Genomic DNA, 26,019 nt, shown 5'->3' with positions numbered 1-26,019 from the left:
AGTTGGTAGGAGACATGGTAGATGTTAGTTTTATTCCTCTTAAATGGCTGAAGGAACATACTGCTTGCAAAGCACTGCATTTTCTACCACCCAGTTCATCAGCCCTTTCTTAGCTTTCATCAGGTGTTTGACTTCTGAAGATCACTAGAATTAAAATGAAAATGATTTCTGAAAGCGCCTCCTGAAGTGTGCAGAAATCAGCATGCTTAGATTTAATTTGGAGGTATAAAATGTATTTCTGCATCAACATGGACAGTCTATTTTGTATTAAAGCCATCAACCTTACCTAATTTCCTCTCATGGTGATTCTTTTCATGGAAACTGTTTCCGGAAATAACTGGTACTTATATTTAGTGGAGGAGAGAAATGGACTTAAATATATTGAAAATACAAAGCAGTTGGAGGTAGCAGTAGATGGCTAAGCCCTGCATGTCCACATCAGTATTTACAGTGGTAACCAATTGATGGTTGTGGCAAAAGACTTTTGGAATCACTCATGAGGGTATTAAGAAAACATATGATCACACATGACCATATGCAATAGGCAACCTCAGAATTTCAAATAATGTTGGATAGAAGTAAAATAATTCCCAGTTTCTCTTTGTAGTTTCCTTTACTGGATACCTGAGGACAATTAGCCTCTTGATGGGTTACTCTGACTCCCTGGGTGCCCTTGAAAAGGTAAAGGATAAAGTACAATTGACGATCTGTAAATAATGGCTACTTTTCTCATTAGATTTTTCAAAGGAAAATGATAAAAGGGAAGAACATCCTGAAAGTGACAGCCCGCAGGACAGCAGTCTGTGGTTAGTGGTTTAACGATAATTCCACTGCCAGGGGTCTCTAGGTCTGTCATTTTTTCTCTACATTTTAAATTTGTAGTTCAGCTTCCTTCTCCCTAGAATTATTGTTTTATTTTTCTCTCTGGTTTTTCTTTTTCTGTTTCTCTATTGAATAAAGGGTTTTTTTCCCCTTCTTTTTTAAAGTTTAAAATCAGGTGAGATTACATTGTTCAAAAAGCAAGGTCGGTGCAATTAATTTGCTTTCATTTCTGTGTAGATCCCAAGTAATTTATTTTTCACACTTGGGTTAATGGTCCTGACTAGAAGAGATTTCTCCATGCATTATATAGGGACCTAGGACTAGCATCATTAGAAGGAAATACATGTATATCCCAAAGCTTCTCTTTCTCCAAATCTTTTGAGCATGAACACTCCAGCTCATATGCTTCTGTTCTTCTTTCCAGTTACAAAGGCACGCTGCCTCCCACAGGTTCAGCTGGATCCTCTGCCCACGACTCTCACCCTGGCGTTTGCTTCTCAGCTCAAGAAGACATCTCTCAATCTCACGCCAGATGTCCCAGAGGCAGACCTTTCTGAAGTGGACCCCAAGCTCGTGTCTAATCTGATGCCCTTTCAGAGAGCTGGAGTCAAGTAGGTTCTTGATCTTCCTCTCCCTCTCTTGCTCGAATTTCATTGTTCACCACAGACCTCGTTCAGATGCTTCCTCTTTTATGAACTTTTATTTTCAATGGATACATGAAAATTTAGAAGAGTCTAGGCATTAAACAGCCAGGTGTGCTGTTACCAAAGCCTTATTGTAACCATTGATTTCAAATTCCATGGGTTAATCAGGACCCTGAATTGCAGATCTGCAGAAACCCCGTTCAAACTAGCTTAAGGAAAGAGATTTCTCAGTGCCTGTAAGAGAAAATCCAGCATCTCTAAAGATCTCATCAGGGTGCTGTACTTCTCTCAATCTGCTTTCTATTTAGTTTGCTTTGTTCCTAACCAGGTGTTCCTCAAGTGTGGCAGCTCAGGCTGCCAGGGGCTTCCAGCTTGCATCCTCAGCTTAGCAACGCACAGAAGCAGCTCTTCCCTAGTGGGGCTAACACTGCAATGGCTTAAGTCTGGTCCCAATGTTGGAGCCAGTCACTGACCTTAGAGACTTGAGGTCTTGTTGATCAGACTTGGTGACAGGCCCATCCCTAGAACCAGAGGGTGAGGCCTGCCCACCTAAGTTAGTTGGATTGAAAATGGGAGGTGGCAGTTCTCCAAAAGAAAGTCAAGGTGCTGTTACTAGAGGAAGAAAAAAGATAAACCTACATCCTGATCTTTTCTTTTTTCCCAGAGTTTCTTGGGAGAAGCAAAATGCCAGGTTTGAACTAGACTTCTCTTAAAAATACAGTAGTTAAAGAAGAAAGAGCAAGTCTTGATAGTCTGTCTAGAAATAAGAAGCTGTTATTAGACAGTGTAGTTGGACATAGAGCCCTGTGCAAGGGAAGGAACCTAAATTATCAATGGCACTGACAAACTGCGCCAGCCTGCCTGCTTGAAGCCTGATTGTGGTATTTTGGTGAAAGCTTGGCTACCGTCTCTGGCAGGATTTGGGTCTTGGAGTGCCATTTGGGCACAACGTACTTGATTACATTCCCCTGGCCCCAGCCCTTCCCCCTATTCTTTTCTTCATTTCCTTCCATCTCTCTTAAATAGCACACTCGGCAAAACTCCTCTGGCTTTGCCATTTCATTACTCCATCTGGTGAGATGTCCTTTGGGCCTTGTTTTAACCAGGCTCAGGGCAGTTTTTTTCCTTTCATCTTTCTTTCTCTGGGCCTCTTCATTAAAGCTGCAGTAGAGGTCGCCCACCTCCACCCACTGGGTAGCCCCTGCCTTTGGCATCCAAGTTCTTTGAGGCTCTGTTAGCCATCCCTAGGCCCACATGGTGGGTACTGGTGTTACCAGTTACCCCACTACCCCTGAGAGAGACTCTGTGTATGAGGTGACCCGGGGCACATCTGTTTCTCCCTCTGTGGCCCTGAAGCTGCTAACAGTACTTGTAATCTTTCTTTGGAATTTTCTAATTAAACCCAGATTTTAACTTTCATACTCTAAAGAGGTGGGGGCTTGGCACTGGGGGAGGAGGGCTGTCAATTCCATGTTTTGTTTTGTTTTTGTTAATGTAAGAACTGCAATTGAACACACCCTTTAATTTATAGAGCAAAATCTCTTAGAAATATTAGCGTCTTCTAATATCCAAGCAGCCCTCTTTAGCAGGGGAATGAGTCAAGACTCAGAAAGACAGTTGCCTAAAGTTATTCAGCTGCCAAAAGTGGAATTGGAACTTAAATCTGTGATTTCTGATTGATCACTTTCTGAGTATGGCATTTTTTTTCCTGTTATATTCAAGTACCCTGTGGAGGATGACATTTAATTTTGTTATTGTTCCTCTGTTATCCAGGCTTTTTCTGTCTTTGTTGTCATTTTTTGGCCACTTTGTTCCTTACTTGGGCTCCCTCTAGGCAGGGGAAAAAGGACAGAATGTGAAATTTAGGGGTTCCATTCTGCTCTAAGGATGCGGATAGACCAAACTTCTGGAAATTATAGATGGTAAAGCTGAGGAGGCTGAAACAAAAGATGCTCAAAGGGCGTGAGGCTCTCCATGGATTCCGTTGCTTAGGTACTGCCTGTCCTCCCTGGCCACCAATTTTGTAAATCAGAAAGTGAGGTAAAAAATACATCTTTTCACACCTGCCCTCCCCCCATCTGTCTGTGTTGTGGGTTGATCCCAGAAATGGTCCAGAAGATTTCATAGAGGTGGGTGTGCAGGGAGGAGGCTGCGCCTGTTCTGGAGAGGTGAGGCAGCCCACCGCTCGGCTCCGTTCCTCCCCAGCAGAGGGTGAGGCCGCCAAAGCAGGACTTCGGGAAAGGCTGCCTCCTCTCCCAGGCTGCAGGGAGAACAGAAGAGTGCCCTGCCAGGATGCCTGTTGTCACCACACGCTGCTGGCCTAGGGCTGCCTGGGGATTTGCTGCCCGGTTTTCCATCTTTGGAAACTGTGTTTCCAGGCAATTCCAAAAGGCCAAGTGCAGCCTGGACTTCTTGTCAGCCCTGCTAGCTGCTGATTAGAAGAGGTGACATTCTCTGTTTTCACTGGGTGAGAAGGAAAGAGAAAGAGCTATTCCAGCAGCTTATTATCAGGATTCTGAGCAAATGATCTATTTTTCAGGGATTAGCTGAAAGAAAACTAGTATTTGGCACAAAGGACCAGACATCTGGCACTTGGGATCCTTTTAGCTTTTCACTGTTTCATCATGAGACACGAGCAAGTCATTTTGACTGTTTATGTTTTGATTCTTTTTCTTTTTGTGGAATAGTAGTTATGATAGAAGCACTTCCTTAGTGCTTATGATGTTGCCAAGCATTGTTTTCAGTATTAGCTTTATTAACCCTCCCACAGCTCCATGAGATAGGTACTGTTATTACTCCCTTCTTACTGCTGAGGGGGCTGAGGCATAGGGAGGTTAAATCATGTGCATGAAGGTGTACAGCTGCTGAGTGATGGAATTGGGACTCCAACCCCAACCAGTCTGGCTCTGAAATAGTGGAATACACTCTTATTCATGAACTATTAGCAAGAGATGCTGTACTTAAGGGCTTTAGGGTCCTGGAGGCTGCCATATAATCAGCCGCAGTGGCTCACGCCTGTAATCCCGACACTTTGGGAAACCGAGGTGGGCAGATCACCTGAGGTTGCGACTTCAAGACCAGCCTGACCAACATGGAGAAACTCCATTTCTACTAAAAATACAAAAGTAGTTGGGTGTGGTAACGCATGCCTGTAATCCCAGCTACTCAGGAGACTGAGGCAGAAGACTTGCTTGAACCCAGGAGGCTGAGGTTGCAGTGGGCCAAGGCTGCACCGTTGCACTCCAGCCTGGGCAACAAGAGCGAAACTCTGTCTCAAAAAAAAGGAAAAAGAAAAACTTGATGCTGAGGTTGGTGTTCCCTGTTGGACAAACACCCTTCCTCCCATCCTCTCTGCCTCTCTCCTCGCCTCCAGCATCTTTGCCAGCCCCTTTCTCTGCCTTTGTGCATACTGAGTGCTCTCTGATCTTCAGAAAGCCTTCTTTTCATCCCATCAGCTCTTTCTTCTTTCCTTCTTTCCTTTCTTTCTTTTTTCTTTTTTTTTTTTTTGAGATGGAGTTTCCCTTTTGTTGCCCAGACTGGAGTGCCAGGGGTGTGATCTCGGCTCACTGCAACCTGTCTCCTTGGTTCAAGCGATTCTGCCTCAGCCTCCCAAGTAGCTGGGATTACAGGCATAAACCACCATGCCCAGCTAATTCTGTACTTTTCGTAGAGGCAGGGTTTCACCTTGTTGGTCAGGCTGGTGTCAAACTCCTGACCTCAAGTGATACACCCACCTTGGCCTCCCAAAGTGCTGGGATTACAGGCGTGAGCCACTGTGCCCGGCCCTTTACTTCCTTTCAAAGGAGACTCTGGAGTAAGCATGCCCTCCTGAGCGCCAGTCATGGACTTCCACCTACTCTCCTCTATACACGTCCCCTGGGCCCTGCCTGCAGTGGGCCAAGGCGACTCCTCTCACTGGAAACTTCCTTCCTTGGCCTCCGTGACCTAATCATCTTCCAGATCTTCTCCCAACCTTTCGACCACATTCCACATTTTTCCTTTTTGGGCTTTCTCACTCTCTCTTTTTTATTCTGCTCCCTATTTGGCTGATGTCCTTCCCTTCGGGGGAGCAAGTCTGGTGTGGCCTGGGCCCGGGCTGGCCAGTGTGGCAGCCTCCACCCAGCAGTGCTGACCCAACCGGATGTGAGGGCAGATTAACTCACGCCCTGGGAAACGTGCCGTGCTGCCGTTCTCACCTTGTCTGCCTTCAGTTTCGCCATAGCCAAAGGAGGCCGCCTGCTGCTTGCTGACGACATGGGCCTGGGGAAGACCATCCAAGCCATCTGCATCGCAGCCTTTTATCGGAAGGAGTGGCCACTCCTGGTGGTGGTGCCGTCCTCCGTGCGCTTCACCTGGGAGCAGGTTAATGGTCTTCGAATTGCAATCTTCACAGAAAAGGTTTTCTTCAGTGTTAGAGTCATAAAATAATGGTTTGCAGACAGGACCTAGGGATCTTTAAGGATCATGTCTCAAGTTAAGGCAAAGGCCAGGAAGAGAGATGAGATGCCACCTGAGGGCAGGTGGGGGTTTTCTGGATTCGAATCAGGTTACACCTTGAGGGAAGAAAGCCAAGGAGAAACCAGCTTAGGGACTTGTGTTCATCTGTCAGCAGGCGCTTCCGGGACCTCTGTGCCCTGCTAAAAATACTTTTCATCTGTACCACACTTAGTTTTCTTTTTTTTATTTTTTAATGTTATATAAAATTTTTATCTATTTATTTTGAAACTGGGTTATGAGACTGGCTAATTTTTATACTTTTTGTAGAGATGAGGTTTTACCATGTGGCCCAGGCTGGTCTCGAACTCCTGGGTTCAAGTGATCCGTCTGTCTTGGCCTCCCAAAGTGCTGGGATTACAGGCATGAGCCACTGTGCTTGGCCCACACTTAAGTTTCAAAATATTTTCACCTCCTATGTTTTCGTCAATCCCATGACAGTCCTATGCGGTAGGTACAAGAGATAGTAACCCCTTTTATAGATAAGAAAACGGAATCTCAGAGGTTAAGCGGCATACTTACTGTTTTACTGTTAACGAGGAGTTCTGCAGGATCTTGATGTGGCATCTCCTGACTTCCTGACTCAGGGATTTTACACTCTCTAGAGGGGGGAGTGGGTAGGATGTTCACCATCTGCCAGGTAACTACAGATGCAGAGCCTGACAAGAGCCCTATATCACTTACCCTTGGGCTTTTTCTACTGTAAATTCAGGCATCAGAGTGGTTTTGTGAAATGAATAATAAGCCTCGTGAACAAACTCAGTGAAGAAGGAAGACCTAGTCCATCGTCCATAGCTTTTTCTAGCTTTATGCTACCGATGTCAGCCTGGAGCTTCTTCCTGAGGCCTCCATGAGCCACTCGTGCATAAGAGGCAGCTCCTCCTGCTGCCAGTCAGGCCGAGGCCCAGACATGCTGTTCCGACTGAAGACATGGCAAAAAAAAACACACCAAAACATGCACACCAAAACAATACCTCGTTCTTTTTCTGTCCTGGTGATCTGAAATCTTTTTTTTTAATTTTAATTTTTTTTCTTTTTAATGAGACAGGGTCGCATTATGTTGCCCAGGCCGGTCTTGAACTCCTGAGCAAAAGTGATTCTCCCGGCTTGACCTCCCAAGTCTTGTGACCTAAATTCTGCTGGTGCCTGTGGAAAGTAATCTTCAGTACATATTTTGTGTGTGTTAGGTTCCCACAGTGCCCTCAGAAATTCTAGGAAGAGTCAGCCAGATGGTGCCCAGCAGGTCTGAGGTTAGAGAAAAGGCCAGCACTCCCCGTATTGAGCAGTGTCAGCCCAGGTGGAGAACATAAGCACCCAGATGCTTGGGTGCGTCTGAGATGCTCAGATTGCCAGAGAGAGAAGGTGGATTTGTAGAATTATTGACATAAATAGTCTCATCATCATCAATAAACATTTATGATTTGCCTTCAGTGTACCAGGCTCTGCTAAGTCCTTTATAAAATTCCTCTTAAAAAGAGTCGCATTCTTTCCCTGCAGAAACTTGCCATCTAGTTAGAATCACAGAGATGAAACCCAGATACCATGATGTGACTGCCAACAAAGGCAGGGAGATAGCCAGGCACGGTGGTTCACGCCTGTAGTCTCAACAACTTGGGAAGCTGAGGCTGGAGGATCGCTTGAGGCCAGTAGAGCAAGACCAGTCTAAGCAACATACTGAAACCCATCTCTTCTAAAAAAAAACAGGAAGAAAGAAATCAGCAGGGCATGGTGGTGTGCACCTGTAGTCCCAGCAACTTGGGAGGCTAAGGCGGGAGGATCACTTGAGCCTAGGTTTGAGGCTGCAGTAAGCTGTGATGGTGCCACTGTACTCCAGCCTGGGCGACAAAGTGAGGCCAACCCAAACTCTTTTTTTTTTTGTTTTTGAGGTCCGAGCTTTCGCTCTTGTTGTCCAGGCTGGAGTGCAGTGGCGCCATCTTGGCTCACCACAACCTCCACCTTCCGAGTTTAAGTGATTCTCCTGCCTCAACCTCCCGAGTAGCTGGGATTACAGGCATGCGCCTCCATGCCCAGCTAATTTTGTATTTTTCGTAGAGATGGGGTTTCACCATGTTGGTCAGACTGGTCTTGAACGGGCAACCTCAGGTGATCTGCCCACCTCAGCTTCCCAAAGTGCCGGGATTACAGGGGTATGCCACTGTTCTCAGCCCCCTAACTCTTAAAAAAAAAACAGGGGAGTGTCCTGTCAGTGGCGAGTGAAGGGGCGCAGGTGGGTGAGGAAGGTAGAGGCGATGGCTGTTCGTGGGTGTGAGACTGCTGCTGTCACAACCAACAGCTGCTGTGCTAGGTGGTCATTGCAGCTTTGTTCCCTCCTGTCATCTGCAGGCCTTCCTTCGGTGGCTGCCGTCTCTGAGCCCAGAGTGCATCAACGTCGTGGTGACTGGGAAGGACCGCCTGACAGCTGGCCTGGTCAACATTGTCAGCTTTGACCTTCTTAGCAAGTTGGAGAAACAGCTAAAAACCCCTTTTAAAGTTGTCATCATTGTAAGAGACTTGACCTAGTCTTTAAGTACTTTATCTCTCTGAAAACTTTCTTTGCAAAAGCTCTGAGAACTTTCATGTCTGTAATCTCCTTGAGCCCCATTTGGTTTCTAGAAGAATAGAAATCACTGTCTTTATTTTTGTGGGGAACTGCCAATTCATTCCCCTCAAATAGACATTTTCAACTCTGGCTACATACTAGAATCTTCTAGGGAGCTTTTTTTGACATTGTGATTTAATCAGTCTTTGCTGGGGGTTTCTAGCCCATCCCTTTCCCACCATGAGTCATGGAGGCCATCATGTGGACCCCAGGCCACCAGGTGTTCTGGGGACTACAACCTGGATGGCAAGGGGGTGTGCCTGCATCTGATGCCATCTTATTGAAACAATTGAGTTTTCTTCCAGCCAATGTGAAGATAACACCCCACTCCCACAAAAGTGCTTTTTACTCTAATTGTTTCTTCTTCTTTGAGATAGAGTTTCACTCTTATCACCCAGGCTGGAGTACAGTGACGCTATCTCGGCTCACTGCAACCTCTGCCTCCTGGGTTCAAGTAGTTCTGCCTAAGCCTCCCGAGTAGCTGGGATTATACACGCCCACCACCACACCCGGCTAATTTTGGTAGGTTTAGTAGAGACGGGATTTCATCATGTTGGCCAAGCTGGTCTTGAACTCCTGATCTCAGGTGATCTACCCACCTCGGCCTCCCAAAGTACTGGAATTACAGGCATGAGCCACCTCACCCAGCCTCTAATTGTTTTTTAAAGAAGGTCTTACTGGACCTGCTTCCAGATTTAACAACACGTCTTTCAATTGCAGGCTTTCCTACTTTTAACTCCTCACATACTTCCTAAGGAAAGTCTAAACAGACCTGGTACCCAGCCATCTCTGTCAGTACTCAGTATATTTACATAGCTCACACAAATACTGGGGGAGCTTAGAGAAGGTAAGGAGAAGATACCATTACTGACCTCAGAGGATCTGTTATTACATTTTGGACATGAGAAGCACACTGTGTTCTTAGCATAAGCACGCTTGAGTGTTGATAGTTTTGCAAAGTGATATAGGTGATGAGTCTTAGCGGGAGTCATTTCTGGTTTGGCACAAATTCAAGTGTGGCTTTGAAGAGATGTCAGCATACATGTGAAATGAAAACACTGCAAGAAGTTTCCCAGGATGATGTGATGGCTCTAGAGTGTGTGGGAAGAATAATGCTTTCATTTCTTGAGTGTTGCCTTGTGTGAGGTACTGACATATGATCATCGATTTTCCCAGTGGCCCCCAAGTAGGCTTTATCTTTTATCCTTGTGAATTATCCATTTCACAGCTGATGAAACTGGCAACGAGAGTGCGTGCGCAATTTGCCCATAGGCACGAAGCTAGCAAGCTGGAGGTTATTGATTAAAGCTGGGTTGCCTCTGCCTTCAGAATTCATATTCTCCTCTCGGGCCGTCACTTAACCTGCCGTATGATTTTTGGCAAGCCACTTAGCACCATTCTTGGTTTGTTCTTCAGTTAAGTAACAGCTCTGTCCTCTTGCTTTCAGAGAAGTGTAGGAAAGAATAGAGTGATGGCTCTGAAGTGTCACACTTCTCAGAAGAGGCTTCAGTTTCAAGCCATTCTTTGTCATTTGTTCCAGTATTGGCACATTTTTACCCATTGGTTGAAAGGGCTCATTCTCTTCCATATCCTCCGCACTTTCTGCGTTTTTTTCTCCATAAATATACCTTTTTCTTGACTGCGTGAGAGCTCATTATCAGAAAGGCATATGACTGTAACACTACAGCTTTCTGGATAAGATACTGTCTTGACATTTCGGGGTTATGTCACACTCCCCTCTGTTGTGCTTTTGAGGCCCTTTTTGCTCATGGTAGCTGAGCTGGAATAGAGGATTTCTTATAGATCATCTTTAGGGACAGAATTGGGGTCTCACTGGTATCCCAGCTATAGGAGGGCTGATACCATTGAGTGCTTACTGCGTGGCAGGGCTGTTCTAAGGACTTTACCTGTGTTGGCTCATTTAAGACTCATAGCAACCTAATAGATAAGGAACTATGATACCCATTTTACGAATAGCAAAACTGGCATTACAGAGAGGTAGTTCCTCGGAGCCACACAGCAAGGAATTTGACTCTGTACCAAACTAGAAAATTTCCACTCAAATACTCCTGTATTAGTTAAACATTTGGCTTTAGAAAATATGATAAACTCTATATTTGCTTATGTAACAAAAAGAAAAAAGAATAAAGAAAAACTATATATTTGCTTATGCACAGATGCAGAGTGGTTAATCAGACTTCATGTTCTAAACATAACAGCCCCTTGAGGATGGGAATCACATCTTCTTCCATTTCTCAGTTTCCCCAGGGCTTTGTCTATACCCACCTCAGTGACGGTGCCGATAACATAGCCTGATCGGCTGTCAGTGAGTCTGGCATCCTTTCTGCACCCTGAGTCCCTGAGGGAAGTGACTGGACACCTTAGAGTGTTGCATCAAAGCAGGGGCCACTATTACAAAGCAGCAAACCACCTTCTCATGGTTTTTTTGAGCAGCCTCTGAGATGGGCGGGGCAGGGATTCATGAATCCCACCTTATAGATGGAAAATTGTCCTCAGAGAGATAAAGCAACTTGCTCAGAACGCAGTAGAGAAGCTGCCACCAGAACCCTGGGTCCTGACTTAGGTCCACTGAGCCGTCTCCTTGAATGAGAAAGTGCTAAGGGAGTATCCACCTTGTACTTGCCACACCAGGGTCAAGCCTAAAATGGTCCCTATTTCTGTTCACTCAGGATTGGACCTTGTTCACTTATGTGGCTGCTTTTTTTCAGGATGAATCTCACTTCCTCAAAAACAGTAGGACTGCCCGCTGTCGAGCAGCTATGCCGGTCCTGAAGGTGAGTACTTCTGAGAACTGAGCCCACTGAGCATTGACATCCCATAATATTTTGTACAGGCTTGAAAGTGATCCTAGTCCAGCAGGGGTTGCAGGTACAGACCTGTGGGCCATGATCATGACTTGGCATTGACTTAGGGCCTCTCTCTCTCTCCTTAGGGCTGTGGTGCCGATTTCATCTTTCTTCCTAACATCCTGCTAAGGAACTGGTAGTTAGTACTAGAAGTCAGTAGTGCTGCCTTTGTCTCTCAAAGGTGAAGACCTGTTGAGGCTGGGTGGAGATTGGACTCCAGAATTCTCCTCTGGCTTCCTTCTTAGACAAGGGAGATCCTCCAGCAGCTTGTCCACTAAATAGTCTAGAAAAAACTGCCTGTCTTCTAAGTCACTTGTGGCAAAGCTGTCAAGATGCTGGAAATCAGGGAAGATGAGCTGTATTAATGAAAGTAATGGCAAAAGCCACAGTTACTTTTGCATCAGCCTAATACAGGCAGAACTGAGCAAGGGCTGGTGGGGTCAGCGAGATATGCTGGCAAAGCCAAGATGGGCTTTAAAAGCTGATACTGTTTTCTGTGACTGCCCTGAGCCTCTTTGGTTGATAGAAGGGGCAGCCATCCACATTCCTCCCTGCAGTGACCTAAACTCATCTCTGAGTGCTTTGGTGGGTGTGAGTTCTGGCTTCACAGCAGGCAGGCATGGGTGCGTGATGCAGGTTCTAGTCTTTATCTGAAGATGTTCTGATGTGCAATATAGGCTCCATGCTTCATGTGGCTCTCTCTTCTGCCTGTGTTTGGTTTGTTGGTCCCCCATCCCAACAGAGGGTAGGCCTCCAGATTGCCTTCAGTTTTGGAGGGTGTTCAGATTTCTCCTATTATTGGAGGAGGGCAGGGGGAAGTACAATTAGAAAAGTAGCTTTTTCTCTCATAACAAGTTAGAAATTTCTCACAGATGACTTTGGAGGTATCCACTTTGGTTTGTGTAGACTGAGCAAACCAAAGGATGTGTTTTTCTTATGCTCAAAGCAGGCTTTGTGTTGCAGTAGCATTTTAAAACTATTGCTTTTATTGATTAAAAGAAGCTTCAACTTTAACCTAAACTAGGGAAAACAAATATGCTAAATATTGATGAACCTTAGTATTTGAACATTAATCTCACCAGTTCCTCACAAAACACACATAAGTGTCTACTCATTTCAAGATAAACATGATACATCTTCCAAGGCAGTGTTATGTCATGTGGTCCAAACCTAAGAATAAAAGTGTTTTACTGAAAAAGCTTGGTTTTGCTGGATGTTGTGGCTCACACCTATAATCCAAGCACTTTGGGAGGCTGAGGCAGGAGGGTCATTTGAGGCCAGGAGCTTGAGACCCAGCCTGAGCAACTTGATGATATCCTGTCTCTACTAAAAATACAAAAATGTGCCGGATGTGGTGGTGCATGCCTACAAACCCAGCTACTCGGGATGCTAAGGCAGGAGAATCATTTGAACCTGGGAGGTGGAGGTTGCAGCAAGCCGAGATTGCACCACTGCATTCCAGCCTGGGCTACAGAGCGAGACTCTGTCTTAAAATTTAAAAAAAGCTTGATTCTCTTCCAGCATTACCTATAAATATTTATATGTCGATAGCCATTGATGGACACACTTAAATAAAATGTTTTTCCTAGGTTAGTGACCCTTCTTTTGGAAGGCTTTAATATGCTTTCCATAGGGGAAAAAAAGTAGGCTTTGGTAGTTTGAGTATTACAGCCATAACTAAATTAAATCTGTACCCCTGATTGTTTAGACAGAAGAAATTGCACAATAGGTAGATTCTATCATTAAAGATATAATGGGAAAGCTTCTTAGCAACCACCTTGTTAATGTAGTCATTGCCTGGTTGGCCAAGCTGAGCCAGATAGTGGTTTCTGAAATGTGTGCTTCTAAGCCAGACCTTTGGAAGCAGCATATACCTTTTTAATATCTTGAGTATGTTTCAAAGTGACATATTTAAAATAATTCTTTAAACTGCTAATATGTACTATTGTCCATTTGCTTTAGAACTCGGATGAATTAATATTTCAAAATAAGACCCATGGCCAGACGCAGTGGCTCACGCCTGTAATCCCAGCACTTTGGGAGGCCGAGGCAGGTGGATCACCTGAGGTCAGGAGTTCGAGACCAGCCTGGCCAACATGGTGAAACCCTGTCTCTACTAAAAATAAAAAATTAGCTGGGTGTGGTGGCTCATGCCTGTAGTCTCAGCTACTTGGGAGGCTGAGGCAGGAGAATCACTTGAACCCAGGAGACGGAGGTTTCAGTGAGCCGAGATTGTGCCACTGCACTGCAGCCTGGGTGAGAGAGTGAGACTCCATTTCTTTTTCTTTTTTTCTCCCAATCAATGCATATTTGCGAAAGAAACTCCATCTCAAAACAATAAATAAATTAAATAAGACCCATGAACATGGCCTGTGTTTATGAAGGTGTCTTGAGGCCATGCTCTTCTGCAACATTGACTTCATGTAATGCTGGACTGCGGCGGGATTGGGGTGAGGGGTGTGATGGAGCATTCTGTGCTGTTCTGTTGACTGTACCTTTCATCTCTCTCTATTGTATGTTCATCTAGATTGGAGTCTCTCAGCCTTGGCACTGTTGACATTTTGGGCTGGATGACTCTTTGTTGTTGGGGGCTGTCCTGTGTATTTTAGGATGTTTAGCAGCATCCGTGGGCTTTACCCACTAGGTGCCAGCAGTTCCTCCCCAGTCATGACAACCGAAATTGTCTCCAGATGCTACCGAACGTCCTCTAGGGGAAAACAAATCACTCTCCACCCACCTTGCACTTCCCCAACCCCATTGAGAACCACTGATCTAAGTAAGGAAATGAATCTAACTGTTTTTGGAATAATAAGATAGTTGGGAGAAAGTAAAGTATGTCTTTGAAAAGCCACCTAAGGACTTAATTTAATATCACTTGATTGTTCCTCTAAAGTGAACATCTCTTAGAACTATATTCTGATAATTAATATTACAAGCATATTTTTAGCAAATAGGCATAATGAGGTATTTAGATTAAATCACACGGTTGGATAGCAGAGCCAGATTGTGTTGAGAAAATGTGGCTTTTGTAAATGGCAACAGCAGTCAGCAGAGAGAGGACATGTTAGATTGTAAGAAACTGTTGTCACTATCCCCTGGGAAATGTGACATTTTTCTTCCCTCGTGGCACTATTTGCTGGGGCTTCTAATCCTAAATGAGGTAGATCTATTTTTTTAATTAATTAATTAATTAAATTATTATTGGAGACAGAGTCTTGTTCTGTTGCCCAGGCTGCAGTGCAGTGGTGCAATCTCAGCTCACTGCAACCTCCGCCTCCTGGGTTCAAGCAATTCTCTGCCTCAGCATCCCGAGTAGCTGGGATTACAAGTGTCCGCCACCAAGCCCAGCTATTTTTTTTTGTGTGTGTGTGTGTGTTTTTAATAGAGACAGAGTTTCACTATCTTGGCCAGGCTGGTTTTGAACTCCTGACCTATGATCCACCCGCCACAGCCTCCCAAAGTGCTGGGATTACAGGCGTGAGCCACCGCACCCGGCCTATTTTTATATATAAATATATGACAGTAGACAAGATAGAAAGCTATAAACAACAAGTTAAAATTACCTTTAATCACTCCAACAGAAAAAGCCACTGTTAACAGCTTATTTTTGCAGCGTGTCAGTTATTGGGCAAGATCATAATTTTTCAATAACTATGGAGTATTTACATAGTAGAGACACATCCCATAATTTAATCCTCAGTATCAGACGTGGTTGTTTCCCACTTTTGCTGTTATAAATAATTCTGCAAGTGAACATCATATGTAGGTACCTTGCATGCTTATCCTATTAGGACAGATTCCTGCAATCAGAATTGCCAGGTCAATTTTCATTTGACCTCTTTGGGAGAGGCCTCTGAAGTCCAGCCTGGCCAGGCTAACAACAGTCTTCACTCCCCTTCAGTCTGCAATTAGAGACTCTTTTCCCCATATGACACCAATCCTCAGGATTATCAGCACTCTTTTGAACAGTGAGGTGTATGTTTGGGATTTTTTGGTTTAGTTTAGATGTCTTTTGTTTACACTGGCTTTTATTGTTAAACTAGTGTAATAACAAAATTAAATTTTTTTAAAAGGAAAAGGCCCCCAGAATTCTACCATTCTTTCCTAATAAGCAGCTGTTTCTCTTTTTCTTTGAGTAGAGAGTACTTTTTATATCTCTGTTGATTGGCTGGATGAGATAGTGACTAAAATGTATAAGGTTTTTTCTTTTTCCTTTGTTATTAAAGTAGTTTAAATAGATGATAAATTCAAATGGAGCCAGGTGCAGTAGCTCACACCTGTAATCCTAACACTTTGGGAGGCCGAGGCAGAAAGCCTGAGGTCAGGAGTTCGAGACCAGCCTGGCCAAAATGGCAAAATCCCACCTCTACTAAAAATACAAAAATTAACTGGCCGAGGTGGCACACACTTGTAATCCCAGCTACTTGGGAGGCCGAGGCAGGAGAATTGCTTGAACCTGGGAGACAGAGGTTGCCCTAAGCCACAATGGCGACAGAGCTAGACTTTGTCTCAAAAAAAAAAAAAAAAAAATTCAAATGATACAAAAGGATGGACAGTGAAAAATAAGTCTTTCTACCACCTCTGGATCCCCAGTCCCCAGCCTCTTTCCCCAAAGGCAGCTATAGTTATCAATTTTCAGGTTTACTTCTATAAAACAGACTGCACCTATGTAAGTACGAATGTGTGTGTTTCCTTTCTGCTTCCTTAGAGTGTTCTACAACCATTGTTTTACACTTGCCTTTATCCCCTTAGTAATGTATCTTGAAAATCATTCCATATTGTTCCAAATGACTCTACCACATTCTTGCAAATAGGATTCTATTGGATAAATTTATCATAATATGTATCATCTGTTCTCTTTTGATGGATTTGTAACCAAATTGCAGCTATTACATGCAACACTGCAATGACCTATTTTTTCAAATGATAGAGAAGTGGAGAGTGGAAAATGCAGTTTCTCTGTGTCTGAGATGGCTTTTTGCCTATCAGGCCAGAGGGGAGAGTGGTATTAGCTGGCAGATTCTGTTTTCTCCCCTAGTGTGATGAGGTTATAGAAGTCCCCTGTGGTCCAGCCATTCTCATTTATTTCCTCAATTGCACTATATAATCAGACTTAAAACTTGTGGTAAAATAGACTATCTTTTCCAGAGTAAAAAAATCTACCTTAGGCCAGGCGCAGTGGCTCATGTCTATAATCCCAGCACTTTGGGAAGCTGAGGCAGGTGGATCACTTGAGGTCAGGAGTTTGAGACCAGCCTGCCCAACATGGTGAAACCCATCTCTACAAAATTAGCTGGGGACTGTGGCGTGTGCCTCCAATCCCAGCTATTTGGGAGACTGAGGCAGGAGGATCGATTGAACCTGGGAGGTAGAGGTTGCAGTGAGCCGAGATCATATCACTGTACTCCAGCCTGGGTGACAGAGTAACACTCTGTCTCAAAAAAAAAAGCTTGGAATAGCATAACTTTAATCAACTATAATTATACTATTTGATGTATTCCTGTTATGATATTTTGGTGTTTTTGAACCAATATGCATGCAGTCACTGTCTTCATTCTGTCTGCTCTTACCCAAGAACTGCCTTACGTGTGACATCAGAATTCCATTTATGTTAGAGCAGCAGTACTCACTTAGCTTGAAAGCATTATGGTTATCATAGCAAATCAGTTTAGTTAAGGTTAGTACTATTCAGGTTTGTGACTGGAACTTTGTCTCTTTTGGAACACAGGCTAGAACCTAGAAGGAACCATTTATGTGAAATAAGCTGACCTAACCAGAGATTCAGAGGCCATGTATAAAGTATCACTGAGTGCTAGGTAGCCTTCTGCCAATACTTAGGGCAGCCTCTGGTCAGCAGTGGCCATAATTACACTGTTTTCTTGGTTTGGCCTGGTTTGTCTTAGGGAGCACCACTCAGGAATGGAGTAAAGAATACACTCCAGTTTCCCTCGCCGATTCCAAGTACTGGGTTTCTCCTGAATGTTGAGCTTTTCCTTTCGCTCTTAGGCTTTCGATTTAACTACTGGTGTCTTATTGCTCCTTGGATAGTTGACTGTGATCCCACATTTATTCTTGATCTGTGTACTTTTGGTCACTTGTTCCCAAGCTATGCTTGCCACTATCCTTATTTTGAAGATTGTATAATGACTTCTGAACTAATTAAAACAAAGCTTCAATGTCCCAGCCACAACAGGGTTACTGAGTATGGAGACTTTTCAGTGGTGTGGACTTGACCTTCTCTTTGATGTTACCTGCCTTCTCCATGTCCTATTTCTAAGTTGAATATATGGATGATATTATGTAAATTTACTTAGAGTACCATTAGGAATAATTCTAGGTATAAAACTGGACTGAGCTTTGGGGAGTATGATTTTTTCCCTAGTCTGGAGTTTTGGTGACATATATTACAGCCGATCAAAATGATTCAGTAAAGCAAGTTACTGGCTCAGTTGGAAAAAAAAAAGAGAGATAACATAAAGTGAAGAATTTCTGGACTGCTTATATAAACTTAAGATAACTTCAGCTCTTTTCTCTACAGTAGAACATTCTTTTGGCTCCTTATTTTTATTTTTATTTTTTTGAGATGAAGTTTCACTCTTGTTGCCCAGGCTGGAGTGCAATAGCGTGATCTTGGTTCACTGCAACCTCCGCCTCCTGGGTTCTAGTGATTCTCCTGCCTCAGCCTCCTGAGTAGCTGGGATTACAGGCATGTACCACCATGCCCAGCTGTATTTTTTTCTATTATTTAATTATTTATTGATGGGTTTCACTCTTGTCACCCAGACTGGAGTGCAGTGGCACAATCTCGGCTCACTGCAACCTCTGCCTCCCCAATTCAAGCAATTCTTTTGCCTCAGCCTCCCAAGTAGTGGGACTACAGGTGTGCACCACTACGCCTGACTAATTTTGTATTTTTTAGTGGAGGCAGGGTTTCACCATGTTGGCCAGGCTGGTCTCGAACTCCTGACCTCAGGTGATTTCCCTGTGCTTTGGCCTCCCGAACTGCTGGGATTACAGGCGTGAGCTACCATGCCTAGCCAGCTGTTAATTTTAAAACTATGTATAGGTTGTCTACTTTGAATTACTACTTTGAATTCTCTGTGGCAAATAACATATACACGAACCCAATCTATTCTGCAGGGCTTTCCCACCCCCAAACCATGAAGAAACAAGCCTGTCTTTGAGGGTCATCTGACCCCAACAGTGTCTGCACGTTGAATCACATTCTCTTTCTAACAGTGCATAGAAAGTATTTTTTTACATTGTTCTATTGTAGATTTCTTAGGTGTTGCTTTTCTCCCTTAGCCAGGGAAGTTCACTGTAAACTGTTCAATTTAGTGTTGATTTATTTAGTTTTATAGATTTATGTTTTCCTAGATTTGGGAGTTTTCAGAAGTGGAGGATGAAATATGACACCTTTGCAGCCGGCTGTGGGTTAAAGCCCTCATGGGTGATAGTGATGGCATACATACATGTAGGGGCTGAGAAGCGAGCAGGCCAGATCGCCCCATTACAGATGAGATGCCTTTCTGGGTTCTGTTCAAAGCTGGTCTTTTTCTTTTTTTGTAATGCTGCCTCTGCCTTTTTGATGGCCACAAATGTCCATTTGCAACACTCTCATCACTCTCTAGTCTGGGGAGTGTATGGGAGAAGCGATTCAATGCTAACTACATCCTATAAATATCTGACAGAAGACCCTGGAGTTAATTTCCATCATCTGATCCATGAACTGTTTTTGCCCTGGCTCCATCCCCAGGCCAGCACAGAGACATGAAGAATAGGTTTGGGGTGATGGGGAGATTTTCTCTTATTGATAAAATTTTTCATTTTCCCTTTTTCATTGAAATTACTGCAAAGCCAAGGCAAGAGATGCTAGCAACGTCATTCAAGAAGCTCATTGTTATTTTAATGAGTCTGCATTAAACCGTGCAGGAAATTAGAAGGCCTAGGTAATTGAACTGTGGAAAATTATAGCTGGAGAAATTCATAGCTCTCCCGTCAGAATGGAATTAGATATTGGCTATTGCTGTGAGGGCACAAGCGTGTTTTGATAATTGTATATATTGTATATTTATAAAGAATGATTTTTCTTTTCACTGTTGCACCTTTATTTATTTTTATGAGGCAGTATATCCATCTGTAAACCTAATTTAGTCTCCTAGGTGATTAATTACATGCAATTGCCTTGTATTACTGTCATTAACTCAAGGTTACAGTGGTTAACAAGCTGTTTCTAGACTACTGAGCTCCATGATAGGGTCCCTTCCCAGAGCTGAAGTGAATTTTACCTCTAGTGATTTGTAGTGATTCTGTGTTCTAATACAGCAGGAAGTTATTTCCTTTTTTTTCCTCATCCCCTTTCCCATCTTAATAATATGAGGTAGGATCTTTGGGTCTGATCCCCATGAGTCAGGTTGGTGTCTGGGTAGTGAGGAACTTGGAATCTGTCACTGGAATTGACCAACTATTTTTTTTTTCCCCATCTTGCCCATGCTAAGCAGGCTGCTGCAGACCTGGGCTGAAGTCTAGGGAAAATAGAACCAGGTATCACCTTTTAAATTTCTTATTATTAATAACTGCAAAATGGGCGCGAGTCAGGATCTGTAGGCTTGAAGCATTGTGAAGCTGAGTGAGTAAAGGTCTTATTTTCCTTTAAAGAAAGTCACATGGAGACGTTAAACATTGGCAGCCACTGACACTTCCTCCTGGAAATGGGAGCGGGCTGATCGTAATTGTCATTACCTGAGTTCAACTTGCAAGTCACAGATCCACTCCGGAGGAAGGTCAGACCTGCCGCTCTCTTCTCCCATTTCCTGTCCAATGCAGGATTCTTTGAGTTTACTCTGTGTTCCTTAGGATACTAACTAGCTTCCTTCTGAATTTCTTGCAGCATACAGTGAACATTTATTGATTACTTGGTGCCAGGCATGTGCTACAGAAAACAAAGGTGACTACAACCCAGTCCTTGATCTCAAGAAGCTTGCAGTCTAACAAGGGAGACAGAAAAGTTATAATTCAATGTAATACATTAAGTACTAGAATAGAGCTCAGCAGAGGGCAGGCAGGAAGGATTTAAAGAAAAGGAGATGCCATCTAACTGCTTGCATTGGCAACGCCATTAGGTTCTTAGAACACGCGCGGTCTTTTTTTTCTGGGAACATCCAGCTCCTCCCTCATTGGGGCATTTTGCACATTCCCCGTGTGCTCCTCCCTGTGTTCAGAGCGCCTTTGGCTGTTTGCCTTTCAGGTTGCCAAGAGGGTGATCCTGTTGTCGGGCACACCAGCCACGTCCCGGCCCGCAGAGCTCTACACGCAGATCATTGCAGTCAAGCCAACTTTCTTCCCCCGGTTTCATGCCTTTGGACTTCGCTACTGTGATGCCAAGCGGGTATTTATTATCTCTTCCCTCTCTAGTCCACCATATCTCACCCTGATTTTGACGCTTATCTTTCTCTTCTTCTCTCTGGCCATGATACGGTCAGAAGAGCACTGGCCAGGGGAATGGATTTTGGTCCTTCTGTTTCTTACCATGGCCTTGGAATGTCCTCAAGGGTAAAATGAAAATGGTCATCTTACCCTTTAAATCCAGTGTTAATGGTTGTGATGATTCCAAGTCATCGTTTTCCAGTAAAGGGACCAGTAGCCAATGTGTAGGTGTGTGGAGCTCTAAGGGCCAGCTGCTCCCTTGCCCGGGGTCACAGCTCTGCACGGGGCACAGTGCCACGCCTGTAATCCAAGCACTTTGGAGGCCAAGACAGGCGGATCACCTGAGGTCGGGAGTTCAAGACCAGCCTGACCAACATGGTGAAACCCTGTCTTAAAATAAAATAAAATAAAAAATAAAAAAATAAAAATAATAAAAAAAAAGAAAAGTCCATGTCAAGTGCTGGCCCTAGAGAAGATGCTGGCCTTGAGGTGAGCTAGGGGTGAGGCTGAGGGCCCAGACAGAGAGAAGAAAGTAAGTGAGAGGGTAAGGGCTTCCTCCTGGCATGGGGATAATATGAAGTAAAGGTGGAAATTCCTCCCTGTGCAAAAAAAAAAAAAGACAAAGGTAGATTGGGGAGCATGATCCCAAACTGCCTTAGGTGGGCTCTGTGAGTGCAGTGCCAATGGAGCAGGCACCAAGGACCTACAGTTGGTCCTCCAAAAATGCTTTCCCAAAATGGCAGGAAAGCCCTGTAAACGCAAATGCATTGCCGTGTAACCCTTGTTTCCAAAACCACATTAATTCAGGCCTCAGGGAGTCCTGTATTGTGATCAAGTCACAAATGTACTGACACTTTGGAGAAATGGCTGCAACTTCCCCTCCAAGCCTTCTATTCGGGAAGAGCCTTGCTGTGCAAGTGCATGATATAAATAGTATTGTCTGCCTTCTTTTTTAAATGTTTAAAAGAAGAAAAAAAAAGTTTTCAAGTACTTTAAAAATATCCACTTACATTCAAACAAAGTACTTATAATGTAAATTGTAGTGCTTAGCATAGTTAATTGCAAAGCATTTTTAGGTGGTTATTGAGGCAGGAAATTTCCCAATTGTTAAATGTATTTAAAAGCCATACACTTCTTTAAACATGTATTTAATTAATTTTTCCTGTGGATCAATCCAGATTAGATTGGTGCTATATAGTTTTCATGGTCCCTCAAAACTCTTCATGTATGATTTAGATTTCTGTCCTGTTTCCAAACAGTCCACTTTCTAAAAATGATCTTCTCTTTCTTGACTATCTGGGCCTATGGCATAATAATGTTCAGCTAGTGATGAAAGGGGCTGCAGATAAAATTCATTGCCTTTCCTCCCCACACTGTCCCTTCCTATGTTTCCAGTCTTAGGCCAGCACCTCCCCAGTAGTTTCTCCTGCCAGAAACTGAGGCATTATTTTTGAATTCTTTTTCTGCCTTCTCGATACACCTCCCCTGTAAAAAAAGAATACCTTCCTCATCTTCACGTCCTTTTTTCCACCTAGCCCAGAGCCTGGTATCTGGTAAGTTTTCAATAAAAGCTTGTTGAACTGTGATTATCCCAAAGTCCAATTTAAAATCTTTGCTGCATGCAACGGTACGTGCCTGTAGTCCCAGCTGCTTGGGGGCTTGAGGCATGAGAATTGCTTGAACCCAGGAGATGGAGGTTGCAGTGAGCCAAGATCATGCCACTGCACTCCAGCCTGGGTGACAGAGCAAGACTCTGTCTCAAAAAAGAAAAAGTAATAAATTATTTGATATTACTAAGTTTTAACCTACAAGATTAAGAGCTAACAGTATTAGAACTTAGGAGCATGGTATCTGTCTTAGTCTGTTTTCTGTTGCTGTTTAACTAAATACCACAGACTAAGTAACTTATAAAGAATAGAGGTTTATTTAGCTCATGGTTTTGGAGACTGGGAAGTCTAAGAGCATGGCATTGGCATCCAGTGAGGGCCTTCTTGCTACTTCATAGCATGGCAGAAGGCATCATACGGAGAGAGGGCACGAGCATGTATGTCAGCTCAAGTCTCTTGTCCTTTTCTTATAAAGCTACCAGTCCCAACATGGGGACCCCACCATGATGACCTTATCTAATCCTAATTACCTCCCAAAGGCCCCACCTTGAATCAACATATGAATCTGGGGATTACTTTTCTAACATGTGAAATTTGGGGGACACATTTAGGCCATAGCAATATCCAGATTGTGATATCCACTTGTTCTCAGCATGGTTTTTATTTAATGCAACCCGTAAGCCTGTAAGCCAGGCCTGCCAGCCAGGCCTGCCTTTTTTTTTTTTTCCAGCTTCTTGCATTAAGAAACCATTGAAGAGAACACCTCATGCTGAGCTCATTTGCAAACCCATAACTATCTGAAGGCATTTGCTGAGAACTTCCAGTTGATTTCAGAGTATTTTTTAAAAAGAATAAATAGCTTTACATCATTTTATTTCTCCACCTTTGACCATCTCTTCCTTCTCTCAATTTAGCAAAGGTTTGTGAGACACCTATTCTGTCTCCACTATTATGCTAGGCTCTCTAGCCCTCTATAATGGATAAGCCTAGCCCCTACCCTCCAGGTAGCTAGCTCATCAGCCAGGAGGGGAAGGCTACCTTAAAATACAAAGTAGCAGGCACATTGGCTTCCTGATTTTCTACAAGATTGTAGAAATCAGTCCTATTTCCAGTAAGATTGTTGGTGAAGGATAGGGTTTTTTTAATGGTAACGTCTTTTTTTGTTGTTTGAGACGGAGTCATGCTCTCTTGCCCAGGCTGAAATGCAGTGGCGTGATCTCAGCTCACTGCAACCTCCACCTCCCAGGTTCAAGTGATTCTCCTGCCTCAGCCTCCTGAGTAGCTGGGATTACAGGCATGCACAACCATGCCTGGCTAACTTTTGTATTTTTAGTAGAGGCTGGGTTTCACCATGTTGGCTCGGACTTCCTGACCTCAAGTGATCGGCCTGCCTCAGCCTCCCAAGGTGCTGGGATTACAGGCGTGAACCACCGCGCCCGGCCAGTACCATCTTCTCTAGCTGTGTGACGGGAAATGGACATTTGAGCTCACTGCCTCCCATGGGCTACTCAATGAGGGAGCCGTGTTTATGAAGGACTGCCTAGGCACTCAGCCAGACTGCCAGAACCCTATGTGGTGGGCTTCTCTTGCCAACCCCAGCTGCCATCAACAACACTGCAGTTACTTTTATTATATTGTACTTGTTTGTGCTGGTGTAATTCATACTGAGGAACCACAGTTTTTTAAATCTCTGTAAGTCTCATCAAATAAAGATATTACTGACATTATTTCATTACATTGTGCAACAGACTCTGTAGGATAAGCCATAGGGAAGATTCAGTACTTAGTGTACAGGAATAGTCTGACAACCCGAGCTTTTTGTTTGTTTTTTAATAAAATGGACACCCAATTGCTTGACTTCTGGCATTTGCTGCTGGAAAAGAAAGCTCAGTGCCAAATTGTAGAATGCCGTGATGGGTGTTTTTTGTTTACCTCGTTCCTGACTTTTCTCTCTCTTTTCCTTTCCATTTCTCATTTGTTTTATTGGGGGTTTATTTGTCCCTGTAAGTCACTTGAAGTTCTCTGAACTAAGTCAGGGGTGGTTGTGAGAAGAGGGACCTCCCAGGAGCCCACGGCCCTGTTGGGCCAGGTCTAGAAGGAGCCTCATGGCGCTGCCGCTGTTTTCTCTGCAGATGCCTTGGGGGTGGGACTACTCAGGTTCCTCCAACCTGGGAGAGCTGAAGCTCCTGCTGGAGGAAGCCGTCATGCTGCGGCGTCTCAAGTCCGACGTCCTTTCCCAACTGCCTGCCAAGCAGCGCAAGATAGTGGTGGTTGCCCCAGGACGGATCAGTGCCACGGCCAGAGCTGCCCTGGATGCTGCAGCCAAGGAAATGACCAAGGACAAAACTGTGAGTCTAGGGCTGGAGGTGGATTTGGAAGCAGATGTGTCTAGGTGCTCCTTTCCATGCGGGGCCCTTAAAAATGACCCAACGTTCTCTCAGCTTACCTTTCTGTAGCCTTTCCCCTGTTCCCTAGGCAAGAATAGCAAGTCCATTTCATTCCTTAGCCTACCTAGTTGGTTTTGAAAAATCTCTTGTTAACGTGTGGTTTTATGCTTGTATAGATCGCTGTTGATGGATGGCCGTAAAGATAAGCACAGGCAACAGCAGGGTGGTGGTCAATATTCCGAAACCCTCAAAGAATGTGGAAATTATGTCTACTATATTTTGAGAATGCCTCAGTCTAGTAACTGTTGTTAGAAAATTAGTCCTAACATATTTGATACCTATGTTAATCCTTCAGCCATACCGTGTCATTTGTGTTCATCAAAATAGCAAGTCAATATTCCTTTTTTTTTTTTTAAGATAGGGTTTCACCATGATGGCTAGGCTGGTCTTGAACTCCTGACCTCAGGTGATCCACCCACCTCAGCCTCCCAGTGCTAGGATTACAGGTGTGAGCCACCGTGCCCGGCGAAAGTAAACATTCCTATAACAAAATAGAGTTTTCAAACCCTCCTAACCTTTGAAATCCCTATTACAGGCATTTATGGTTGGCAGGAAGTTGGCATCCCCCTTTCACAGAGAGGGAAACTGAGGCTCACGGAGATGGCAGTTTGCCCAGGGTCTCTCAGCTGCTCCACTGCAAAGCTGAGGCTAGAACCAAACTTCTTCTCCCTATATTATAGGACTCTTTTCACTATAGTGCTTTTGTCTTTTTAAAACACTTTTATTTTATTTCTGTCTTTAGTATCATACTGTGCTAAGTGCTATAAAGTAATCTACATCAGATTTGTTTCTGTCCTCTTAGATAAAACCTTGTAATTTCCATTGCCAAGAAAATAACAGTCATTGATATTTTTCAACATCATGAAGCGTTATCTGGGGTTTATATTACCCTGTATAGAGATATTTAGATATAGATGGGATCTCAGCCTTCTGGGAGGTTACAGAATAAATAAGAATGACAAGAGACAGAATGCATGTTTTTCATGTTACTTTACCATGTGATGAGCAAGATTCACTAATAAGAAATGGCAGGGTAGAGAATACACTGACAAATCGTCAAGCTGTATTGAATTTATGCTGCATTACATAGAATAATCTGGATGGTCTGGAGTA

General features: G+C 43.9%; 1 protein-coding gene across 3 annotated transcripts in view; it reads left to right on the top strand.

Annotated features, from left to right (window-relative positions):
• The window catches only part of SMARCAL1 (SWI/SNF related, matrix associated, actin dependent regulator of chromatin, subfamily a like 1), a 67,139-nt gene that overhangs the window by 15,906 nt on the left and 25,214 nt on the right, over nucleotides 1-26,019 (top strand). For 2 of the 3 annotated variants that reach the window (XM_064373008.1, XM_064373009.1), the window contains exons 7-12: nucleotides 1,247-1,433; nucleotides 5,678-5,864; nucleotides 8,304-8,462; nucleotides 11,289-11,354; nucleotides 20,674-20,814; nucleotides 24,592-24,807. In XM_064373008.1, coding sequence (XP_064229078.1) covers nucleotides 1,247-1,433; nucleotides 5,678-5,864; nucleotides 8,304-8,462; nucleotides 11,289-11,354; nucleotides 20,674-20,814; nucleotides 24,592-24,807 — 956 coding nt within the window. The remainder of the gene's footprint in view (nucleotides 1-1,246; nucleotides 1,434-5,677; nucleotides 5,865-8,303; nucleotides 8,463-11,288; nucleotides 11,355-20,673; nucleotides 20,815-24,591; nucleotides 24,808-26,019) is intronic. The other variant, XM_012446060.2, reaches the window with a different exon arrangement.

Source organism: Aotus nancymaae, unplaced genomic scaffold, assembly GCF_030222135.1.
Source record: "Aotus nancymaae isolate 86718 unplaced genomic scaffold, 86718_ANA_hifiasm-v0.15.2.pri h1tg000008l, whole genome shotgun sequence".
Lineage (NCBI taxonomy): Eukaryota > Metazoa > Chordata > Mammalia > Primates > Aotidae > Aotus > Aotus nancymaae.
Note: the sequence above shows the minus strand (reverse complement) of the source record. Positions and strands in the feature narration are given on the sequence as shown.